The sequence below is a fragment of the Teleopsis dalmanni genome, chromosome 1 (assembly GCF_002237135.1).
Source record: "Teleopsis dalmanni isolate 2A chromosome 1, ASM223713v2, whole genome shotgun sequence".
Classification (NCBI taxonomy): domain Eukaryota; kingdom Metazoa; phylum Arthropoda; class Insecta; order Diptera; family Diopsidae; genus Teleopsis; species Teleopsis dalmanni.
Genome location: NC_051846.1, coordinates 41,229,830 through 41,242,015, shown reverse-complemented (window position 1 = coordinate 41,242,015; position 12,186 = coordinate 41,229,830). Strand labels below are relative to the sequence as shown.

Sequence of the window (12,186 nt, the reverse complement as noted above, 5' to 3'; positions counted from 1 at the left end):
ATTTCTTATACATATTTTTAAGCAAATGTAAACCAAGAGATTTTAGTCAAAATTATTTTAATATTTTTTATATACTTTTGTTTCCATAATCATAAATTACTCTGCACATATAGCATCGCACGTCAGTACCTGATCCAGATGCAGTACCGCCCTATTCAGTGGATAATCAAGCGAATGCACGACAAACTTCTATGATGGCCATGGAAAGTTATAAACGTGAGCAACAAGCATTACTGTGGCAACAACAGCAACAGCAGCAGCAGCAGCAACAACAACAACAACAAACTCAAACTATTGGAAATAACATTTCCACATCAGCTGGCGCTATATTAACCGACGATGGATTACAGACGAGCGATGCGGTCGCAACAGTACCAACCTCAATGCCTGTACAAATGATGATTACACCAGGGGTAAGTGTAAATATTATAAGTAAATTAATTATAATTTTTGGAAATTTTAATCACTTGTACCAAATTAAGATTCTTCTAAAGTAAATGTTTTGTTTTTGTACGTATACATAACCATTTTTATTCTTTACGATCACTGTTGTGTGTTAATTCTCGCAATTCGCTCATCCATAGTCGACATCCAATTTTATTGTAAACTATCTGGTGCTTTTCTAAACTTAAAAGTAAAATAATTTACTATTTGCAAGGGATTATAATAATTTGTTATAATTTATTTCTTTTTTGGACTATAATTTTCTATATTTTTTAATATTTACTGTGTTCATTTATTTAGGGTAATAACAAATCTTGCTGCAAAGATTAAATTTAATTTTATTCTATTTTCATATTCTTGGTAGAATATGTATATAACACATTACATAGGATGTATTACTTTGAATCAGCTCCTTTAGTACTCAGTTTATGTTAATGTTTGATTGGCGCCTTTGTCTTCCAAAGGTACTTGAGTTAAATTATGTTCCACATTACAATATTTATACATCAGACTGACGGGTGACCAAAGAAGGCAACAAATCCAAAGTAATCACGACAAGGACAATATTTAAAAGGTAGAAATTCCTCATTTAATTAAAAGGGAAATAGCTGGCTAATCTATAAATAAGTCCGAAGCTTTAAATATGTCCAAAGAAGAATAGTTGTGGCAGGTCAATAAGAAAGTCGATTCTAAATATTTAAACTCATTTATTGACTTAAAATGGGCATTGAAACATAAACGGATGCTAAGTTGCACCACCCACTGTATGGTGTATAAAGTAATGTTCGTCCGATACTAGTAAGATCGAGGAGGAAATCTTAACACGTACCTATCCAGTAGAAAATGTGGCACTATTTCTATTTCGGGAAAACATCTTTTTCACAATTAACTTTTAGTAAAATTAACTATTTTCAACAACTTTTTCCACAACGCTACGTAGTGACGTATTCTTACCACATAGTTGTTTGTTAGAAGTTTTACTCTAACTGGTACCGGTGGGTATCAGTGTGTCTATACATGACTTACTCTCAACCAGATTAAGGAGAGAGTGTGTCTATACATGTATTTATGGCGTATTAGCAATAATTTTTATATTAAGGAATCAATCTGATATAAAAGATCATATTTTTGAGCATAACAATGCGATCGATCAGTAATTTGTGATAGTTTTCATATTAATATTTCTTCAATATAATATAATATAATAATATATATAATATTTACAATGACGAAATTCCATATATGTATTTTCTATCTGAAATTCTGTTTATTAATTAAAGCATGGTATATGGGTACATAGTTTGTTGGTTAAAGCATCACGCACTGCTTTTCTTCAGTCATCCTGTAAAGTGACCTAAATATTGCTCTTCTTGACTAAAACTCGCAAATTATTCATTGTGACTCATATCTATGCTCTACGGAATTGAAGCATTGTTGTTAATAGCACATTTCAAAGTCGATGGTGAATGATAAAAATTTTTCAACAGTTTTTTGGAAATATGACCAAAATTAAGAGAACTTAATTTCAAAAAGTTTGAACTTCAAAAGCCGTAACCAAAACAAACAAACCAAAAACAAGTAATGTGTTTTATACAATATATGGAAGTTTATGAGATTAATTATCAATTGGATATTTTTTCTTGAGATTCTTGATCATTACGAATCACAGAAAAGCTGAGATTTAGTTAAGACTTTTATATACTACAAAACTTCTGAATTAATCCTTTAATTTTCTCCTAATTATCGTTTATGCGTTTATATTATACATTCATTCTATTTTACTAAGCATAGTGGAGTCGTCTGATTCAGTTTACGTTAGGTTAGGTTATACCGGCGATCCCTAGTGAATCCTCTTAGGCCTATTGGTCCAATGTATTATCGTACATATAAGAAAAATTCAGGGTTTAAAACCACCTAAAATCTTTTACGAATCCTAAAATACTATTTAGTGTCAGATCATGTAATTTGCCAAGATCCTGACTCAGTTTAGTATATATAAATTATATGCAACCTTTTGAGATTTTCTCGAGATAATATTAAAAATGGAAATTTTTAATATTTTTTTTCGAGATTTTTAATATTATTTTCTTAAATTTGATTATAATGAATTGACAAAAATTATCATCCTTCAAACGTGGAAATTTAAGGTTCTACTCTGAAAGACGTCAGTAGAACAACTTAAATGGATGTTTAAGCTTAATCTGACTTAAAACATACTTTATTTGTATTTTAATACGAAATTACTCAGAATTTCTCACTTTAATAATGAACACAGTAGTTTGAGTTATCTATGATTTTTTAATAATATAAGTTCCTGTTTTTATTTTTATTTCAGTTCAAGTTTTTAATATTTAATTGCGACTTGTAATTTTTTGAATTTAATTTCATTCATGAAATCATTTTTCACGTAATTTTATGACTTTCGTAATTAGTTTGGAATATTGTAAAGTATGTTATGTTAGTGTGTTGTTCATTTTAATTTCTTTTACTTTAAGTTTAAAAATTATAGTAAAACTCACGTTGAAATTAATATACAAAAACCTTAGTCATATTAAAGAAATACTTTTGTGTTAATAGTCTTAAGCTCTAAAATATTCTTTTGTAATATAACACTTTTCAAACTTTAGTCCTTACGGGGAAGGAGTAAGGAGGTATAAATATAAAAGTCATGAAACTTTATCAACTTAATTATATTATTTATGCATAAAGCCTACAAGTTTTTATAATTTTTTTTTATTTATTTATTTCTGTCTTGAATTTCAAAGGCTGAGTTTTTTCCATAGAATTTTTGTATGTGTTTTTCATTAATTTGGAATTAAGTTCAAAAATAACTCAAATAGAGAATGCTGTAATTCAAAGCGAAATTTGGTTTTAAATTTTTTATTCTATTTATTTGTAATTCTAAACACAGATCTGTGTTTATATTTTTTTTTTAGTATAATATTATTTTTACGCTCTGTTCGGGAAATCGTTATTTTATATTTAAGCCGGATTTTGGTATTAAATTGTAATCAATTACTATAATTATATATTTTTTACTATACTCTGATTAAGACATTAAGATATTAATAAACCGGAACCATCTAATTTATATCATAAAATAATTAGTACTGTCTTCGTTGACAGTATTTACTTTTAAAAAAATTACGAGCGACTCATATTTTTGATTTATTAATTTTCGTGGAACTGAAAGTTATTTATAAACAGAATAGGAATTTTCTTTACTCCGATAACTTTGCTTATTCTAAACATAAACTTTATCATCATATATCAGCTTTTCAAACAATTTCAGTTCAATTTGAAGTTGCAGATATCAGTACATTTTTAGATTGACATTTTTAGATAACATCACTTATAATTGTTTGATTCCAGTTAGCAGATATTGCTTTAAAATAAACGTTTGAACCAATAAACTGTAACTGATACCACAACTGATACTGATACTGATAACTATACAATATAATCTATACAACAATGAGAATCCACTTCAAAAACAAAATTCGCAATGTTCTAATCATAAGTACTGGATACAATAACCGATAACTGATATGTCATTAACGATAGTTTAAATCAGAACATAAATATCAACAATGTATAATATGAAAGCTGTTTTCGTGGTAATAAGTGCGTTTTAATGCACACACATTCGATCCATTCCAGGAACCCCGACGACGAACAAAGTTATGATAAACAAGACTTGATGTATGTTTAGGTACAACTGATGGTTCCTTTTCGTTCAGGAAAACAATAAACTTATGTTATAAATATAAAAATAAAGAATCAAGATATAAATACTCCACAAATGCATACCCAAATAAATAAAGATAATAATGTGATGTATGAGAAAATCCATGTTCCTTATTTTCATACAGACTTGGATTCACATTCGATCTGCAGTCTGTTAATTAAAAAAGACGGCCCTAAAATTTCGAATCTTCTTCTTACATCTGACGAATACTGCCAAATAAGTTGTACTACACTTTTCTCATCATACGCAGACCATAACTCTGGCTAAAGTTAGAGGATAGGTCAACAATTGATAAGTATTTTAACCTAATTAATTTATTTACGATTTAACTTAAGCCGTATAATAGGCGCTTATGTTATTTTGTGAGTAAAATTTCCAACCTTGAAGTATCTCAATCAGAGATGAATTAGCTATCATAACCATTATTTCAAGCCACAATAGGTTGTCTCATTGAAGAGGTATAATTTTTTACATTGAGAGGTCGCTTTCCTTGTGTATTCTATCTTGAAATGTTCGTTGTTGATATATTTTCTTTTTATCTAGGTAGTCTATTACCACAATGGGCCTTTATTTGTGCCTAAGTGGGCTTTTTGGGATACAAGGTAGTCTATGAATATTATAACGTGACTATAACATCTAAATGACTAAAATGTGTGTTTTAGTCACTATGGGTTAGTCGACGGCTGACTGAAAAGAAGCAGCTTTAAGTTGGGTTAGAAATAATAGCTTCAGCATTCGTTCATAGTCACTGAACCATATATGTAGATCTGCTGTCTGTACGTTTCTACTCATCAAACCATTATTAAATATTTAACTTCAATGTAGTAGAGTTGCCATCACATTATTTAAATAATTTCTAGGTTTACACTATATATCTTTCAACCAGAAAATGGTGTCGTCACTCAAAGAACTGAATTATTAATGATATCCATCTCAAGTATTGTTGTAGGTTGATATATTATAAAAATCATATCTATTATGTACACTATAAATGGTGCTGACTGGTGGTTAAACACGGGATCTAAGGAGTTATATGAGTTATATAAATATATTTTTTTCTGATCACAGAATAATGATTTCCAAAATGATTAATATTACGTCGTCTACATAAATATCTGTAGGCAGTGAAATAATCAATATTACTGTTTAAATAATATCTTAAATATATTAAATTCGATAGAGTTAACAATATGATTATACATAAATCAGAAAGAAAATTGAAATCATAATAAATATATTGTTATATATCATAATTATTTCATTCAGAAATATTTCATATCACAACTTAACAACTTAAACTTTAATCGTAGTAATATTCCTCATCGACTCTTTCGTCGTTTACTGGTCTGGGTTTTGCCGGTACAGGTAAATTAATTATAGTGGGCACAGGTGTTGGCTTCTCAGCTTCAGCCAAAGGTTGTTTCAGTTTTTCCATGAGGCTTGATACATCGAAACTGATTTTAGGTGGTGAAATACCTTCTGCTGCTTGCAATCCCACCATTTGTGAGGAGAGGGCATCGACATCCTGTCGGGCAGCAAATAATAGCTGATCATGTGCTGCCAGTTGTAGTTGGGCTGTTTGAGCACGAATTGCACAAGCAGCTACTTCTTGCTGAGCATTCTGCAGCATCGCGGTAACAGTTCGTACTCTATTTGCTGCCTCTTCCAAATCCTGTTGCGCAGAGTTCGCAATTGCCTGTGACTTTTTTATTTCCGTGGCTTCCAATTGTACACGTGCTTGCGCTACGTATAATTGTTGTATTAACGTATGCAGTTCTTTTGTCTTCAAATCGTGTTCAGCATTTCCAGCTGCATCAGCTTTTGACATGCTACTTGTAGTTGTAGCTTCTGCTCCTTGAACTGCAGTTATCGCTGCTTGAGATCCTCCAGCAGTGCTAGTTGCTTGAGATCCGGAACTACTCTCTTCAAGCGGATGGCCTGTTTTTGCTGGCGGATTTTCACTTTCAGGAACTAAAGATATCAATATATATTAATTAAAAGCTAACTTTTATTTTTTAAGTACCACTTACTGCATTCCGTTGTTGATGTTTGGGATGCAGGTGTCTCTGGTACTAAAATTATAATATACTTTAGGATAATAATTACGTGAATTGTATCACAAATCAGGAAAATCTCAAGTATCTGAATATTTATATACAAATAGGCTGAACTAATGAAGTATATACTTACTACATTCTGTTGTTGTAGTCGTCGTAGTCGTCTGTTCTGCTGGGGCCGGTTTTTCCGTCTTTTCTGTATCAGGAACTGTAAAAACATAATATGTGAAAAACTTTTTTCTTTATTAAAATTGAAGTGAAACATATATAAAGCTTAGGTATAATTTAATGTTTTATCAGTTAGTGTACTATAAATTGGAAAAGTATACAGGATAGCTAACATGATTTTTGATCTTTTTGCATCTTAATATTATTTTTCACATACCACATTCTGTAGTTGTTGCTCCTGACTTTTCCGTCTCTGGAGCTACAAATAAATATTAGCTTTAGATAATACGGTCTCTTCAGTAAAGTAGTTTCATACTTACCAGACGTTTGCGAACCTGGTTTTTCTGTGTCCGGTACTGTAAACGAATATGATTTGCAAACTTAATTCAATTTAACCAAAATAAATTATCACTTACCACACTCTGTTGTGCTCGAATCCTCAGGTTTTTCCGGTTCTAATAGTTAAGAAATATATTGTCAATGTTTATCATTCTTATTTTTATTAAATTAATATTAATTTACCACATTCAGTTGTGGCGTCATTTGCTGATGACTCCGAATCTGGTATAAGAGCTGCTCGTGGTATTGCACCAAATTCATAATTTTTTTTAGGTTTTTGATTGAGTTCTTCATTAAGTTCTGTTAAGTCATTAAAATCGGGATCCATATATATATAATCTGAATCGGCTAAATATTGTGGAAGATTTATATCAATTGGGCTTGAGATTAGAACTTTAGGAATCATCATCAGCACAGCCACTATTTAAAAACATTTACAATATGGTTTTTAATACTAAATGGAGTTTACTTACTTAGCCAAACGATTCGCATTTAGTGAACATTAAGAATAAATTTATATGAACGATTTTATTGAAATTCATACACAGAAAATCTTCACCATCGTACATTTCCCCAAAAGGATAATTATAATAATTTTGGAAACTTATTTAAAACAATTACCAAAGAACAAAATTTTTTTTTAATTTTATTTATTTTAGTTGATAGATATTTCAGTGAATAATTTTTTAATAATATTTTCCAAGAACATCAATTCAAAAGTTAAATAAAAAAAATATGTTCAAAGAATTAAATAAACAATTATATTTTTTATAAGCAAAACTAAATATTCAATATATATATTGTATAAAAAAAATACAAATTAACATAATTTCTATAATTTGTATTATAGTATTTATTATCAATATCTGAGCAGAAGGTGTAAGTACTTGTAAAAAAGTCCGACTCTTCACCGAAAAGAGAAGAGTGCTTGAGTACTTTGATCAAAAGACATAAGAATACTATGTGGGGCTACCAAAAGTTATAATATTATTATAAGTAATTGCAAAAACTTCAAATTTTTCGTCTTAGAATCAGAGAAGGATAGATACTGCTATAGAGACATAGAGATATTCAAGTGTCTAATTGTTAAATGTTCGGTTTTATCTTGGGTCTGATAATTGGTAAGCAAAAACTAATGAAATATAGAAGAGTTCCATTCACAAAAATTTTCAAGTTTTTTGAGAAACTAAAATCCAATGAATTTACTAGCGGCGATAGATTCATTTTTGATCCCAGTGCTTAAAGAATTTTTCAATACGTTAGCTTTTACGAATAAATCAAAAATAATGTAATTGCACAAGTTTGCAGGACGTTTTTCAATTTTTAGAATAGCACTGAAATAAGTTAAGTAGGCGTAATACCTGTTTACTGCAGATCGATACAGTGAGCAATGTAATAGTTTTTCTGGTTGGAACACAAGAACACAAGTATATAAATTTACTGATTCCATGTATGGAAGAAACTATGAAGCCTTCCATTACTAAATACATAAAGCAATCTTTGTACACTTGCCAGTATCACTGAATAACAACATTTATTGTTTATTATATATATCATATATACATTTTTATGATGATGCGGCAGAAAACATAAAGGAACTCCTGTTTTTATCAAAGTAACTATTTATTTCACTATGTTAACTAAGATATATGAAAGTTGAGTATTAACTTTAGAAGTTCTTTCAACAGCTTCAATCAAATAATTACCTTGGTAAAGTGGAATCCATTATAAGTCATTGATATAAGCTCTATGAATATTTCTTTTCGTCGCATCCTTAAGCATTAGCTGTAATTGACGATATTCTAATACGTGTAGCTTAATTAGTAACTACTTAAACAATGCTTATAGCGATAGAAGTACAAGAACTGCAAAAGCCCATAACGTTACGAAAGTAAATAAGAATTTATTTGAATATATTCATGCTAACAATATCATTGGGCTTATTCCGAAGGAAGAAATTGGATTTCTCACTGTCGTTTTCTATGCAAACAATGTCATACATTTGATTTCTGTCATCAAATGTCACATAAATATAACTAAAATGAAGTGGAATAGGAATTGGATTAATCTTAAGAAATTTTGAGTTCAAGCTTTTTTTAAAGAACACTTGCAAAGAACACTTCTGATTGTCTTTTGAGTATACTCAACTTATTTGTTTGGTTTTTTTGAGATTGAGTTCCAATAATTTTCAAGCATTAGCTTAGATAATGATTGTCAGTTGTGCAAGGTATATTTTACTAATACCACATTGCTTACAAATTAATCAAAAACTTTAAAAGAATTGTAATGAAAACAGTTATATAGATTGAAAGAAGTTACTTCTAATCACTATTGCGTTTATTATTAAAAAAGTACACTTAACTCATTTTAAAAAAATTAAAAGAAACACTATTTATAAAGTTGTCACAAGTATATACACACGGTGACAACACTGTGACAATAACATATACGCAAAAAAAAGAGGTGCCGAAAAATCTAAGACCTTCTTTGCCTACGAAACGGCGTTGTCAGACAATATTGGAATTACAGAGAGTAAACGATTTAGTTACTTAGATAAACAGAATTTTGTCTACTCGATCAACGTATAAGTACTTTAATATATAGTTTAGTGTAAAAAAGCGCAGATATTCAAGAAAATAAATATTCTGCTCTACAAACATTTACAAAACTAGTTCGTTTCTTAGAACTTGGTATGTAAACGCTGTCTGTAAAGTGCATTTTCATACCAAAAATCAATAAAAAAATAAGCTTTCAGAAAGATACTTAGCCCAATAGATGAAACTGAAGGAATTAGAAACCAAATATATTTTAAATTTCTTTACGCTTTTCGACCATAAACTTTTCTTCATATGTTTTATAAATGAAAATATTTGTAGTAATATTATCTGTAATATTTAATAGTTTAGATAATATTTTATCCAAACTTATTCTCAACATTCAGTGTACGAAAGAGGAATATTGAATATAAATGATATTAAATATATATATAAATGAGTATATACTACACTTAGTCATCTTTCTTAAAATTTTTCAATTTAAGGGAATTGTAGGTATCAAATTTTGTAAACAAAAAACAATCTTTATGTATAAGTTAATAAAATACTAACAATAAGATTTTCTTAAATTAATATTATATTTTTAATTTGGGGTCAAAATAATAAAAAATTAAACTTTGTCTTGCATGTTGTTTTATAATATGTATGTGTATATGCCCGTTTTATGTAAATATGTCTTGAAACATTGCACTTTCTTGTGAAATAACTTTGCTTTATACATTAATTGCCTTTTATGAAAATATTTTTTATTTCTTACAAACTTAATATGTGTACTATATATACTTTAACTACTTTTGTGTAACAGAAATATTACTTTAAACTGCATTCTTAATTTAATTGCTCTTCTCTTAACATAAACGTTAACTTTAAAAAACTATAAAAACTTTTATAGGAAGTAGCAGAACTGCGACGGCAGGTGGCTCTAGAGAATTTACAAAATCAGAGAATGGATAATTTGGAACAGGATGTACCGGTGGAATTTGAATGCTGCTTCTGCACAACGAAGGTACTTTATACTAACTTTTCCTGATACTAAAACTCAGTTTTTGTGCTTGTTTTTCAATTGTACATAAAATAATAATTGTATAACATATCTGTTCTTTCCGGCTTTAATGTTGTTATCCTATTGCACATAACTGCTGTTTTTATTATTAAAGTATATAATAATATTATTATTCATTTAAAATTTGCATGTATTTGAATTTTTAATGTTTACAGAATTATTAATTAATAATAATGCAAAAAATAAATTAATTTTGTGCTTTAAATATAATAGTTTAAAATTCTAAAATGATTCCGATTTTGGGGGCACATCTATTTGACATCTCATTTAGTCATGACAGTAATATTTTAAACAACTTATTCCACTTTGCTTCATAACAAAGGTTATGAAAACAAATAGGTTTTAAGATATTCGGCTTTAGGGTTGAAAATTTTTACAATTGTACTCAATGTTTGTCTTGTCGGTTGTATTTAACTCTCTTAAAGAGTTGGTTTCTTGAATAGTCTATTAGTAGCAATAGATGTAGTTTTTATTTTTTGACTAAAGTAAATTGCTAGTAAACAATTTTTTATATTATATTTTATCCAAACATCTATCCAAATATCATATATCAACCATATCAATGTCCAAATATATGTTCGTTGGCGCTAGATGGCGTATTTAGTTTTTTTAGTTAGCAAAATTATTGCAAATAGGTTAAAACTATAAGATTGGAGATTTCAAAATGTATACTGTAAATACATATGATGTAGCGGAAAAAGATGTCACAAATGGTTGATGCCACTAAAATAATTAGTAACTAATTATTCATATTTTTTAACCAATTTAATAATATACTGAAACAAATTATTTTGAACTTATTTTCGATTTTATATAGAAATGTTAACGAAAAGGCTGTTTTTTTATTATTACATATTGTCACACTATTTCTTATTTTATTTTATTTCGTATTATAATTCATACAAAGTGATACAATTTAAAAATTAATAACAAATTCGTAGAATTACAGAAAAAGATTATTTAAAGACTCTGCGCTCTAAATTTACGACAGGAAAATTAATATTAATTCCAGTCCATATTCTAACTTATGTCTATTACACTAGAGGAACTCTATAACAATGTCTATTTCAAATTATTTAAGTTTGAATTTAATTATAATTTTGGCTTGTGTCTTCGACTACCAGAATATCTTTTAACAGGTTTTATTGATATCCTAAATGGACTAAATTTAAGCTAGTTTAAAGAGATTTCAACTTTACAGTTTTTATATAATTGGACGTTTTAGTCTATCAGGATATATTTCACATGTTTTTTATTTTCGTGGATAGAGTTCATGTTATAGACTAAACTATAGATTTTGTTTACTTGTCATTTTTCTTAGTTTTGATAATATACATCATTAAACCTTTTTTTTTTAGATTAAAAATTGCCATACAATTAACTTTGTTAAGGTTGATAGTTGGTATCATAAGTGATTAGTTGTAAGTCATATGTCTTTTTAGGCTTTCCAAAGGTCTCTAAGTCTGCTTAAAGATTCTTACTCGCAGATTGTTTTGGGGTTATAAAGACCTTTTGGTAAAATACTCTACCCTTTAATATTTCTGCACCTATCAGCATTCATTTTTTTATTATTTGTGAAACTTGAATATCATATTATATTGAAGCTTTTTTTTCATTAATTTTTTCATCGAGTTTTAATATTATTAGACATTTTATGATAGGTAGTCTAACTTTGATTTGGTTCTTCACAAATAATTTGGAATTATGTTAAATGTAAGTATGTGCATATTTTCCACAATCTGTTGCTTTGAGCCCAGCAGTGTTTTTACAAGCGATATTTTTAACATGGAGTTAAAATTTATAGTATATAAA

The 12,186-nt window shown here is 28.5% G+C and overlaps 2 protein-coding genes across 9 annotated transcripts in view; one reads left to right on the top strand and one right to left on the bottom strand.

Annotated features, from left to right (window-relative positions):
* Positions 1-12,186, top strand: part of LOC119687372 — a 43,828-nt gene that overhangs the window by 21,837 nt on the left and 9,805 nt on the right. For all 7 annotated transcript variants that reach the window (XM_038101834.1, XM_038101764.1, XM_038101694.1 and 4 more), the window contains 2 exons: positions 114-413; positions 10,204-10,317. In XM_038101834.1, coding sequence (XP_037957762.1) covers positions 114-413; positions 10,204-10,317 — 414 coding nt within the window. The remainder of the gene's footprint in view (positions 1-113; positions 414-10,203; positions 10,318-12,186) is intronic.
* Positions 5,436-7,366, bottom strand: LOC119687734. 2 transcript variants are annotated; one of them, XM_038102204.1, is made up of 8 exons: positions 7,230-7,366; positions 6,940-7,176; positions 6,834-6,872; positions 6,738-6,773; positions 6,635-6,676; positions 6,383-6,457; positions 6,223-6,264; positions 5,436-6,163 (listed from the first exon to the last, which is right to left on the bottom strand). In XM_038102204.1, exons 1-8 carry the CDS (start codon positions 7,246-7,248, stop codon positions 5,493-5,495), a joined length of 1,161 nt encoding a protein of 386 aa, XP_037958132.1. In that variant the 5' UTR covers positions 7,249-7,366; the 3' UTR covers positions 5,436-5,492. The 2 variants fall into 2 exon arrangements, with proteins under 2 accessions (XP_037958132.1, XP_037958215.1); XM_038102287.1 differs by having other exon boundaries at positions 5,437-6,163; positions 6,635-6,670.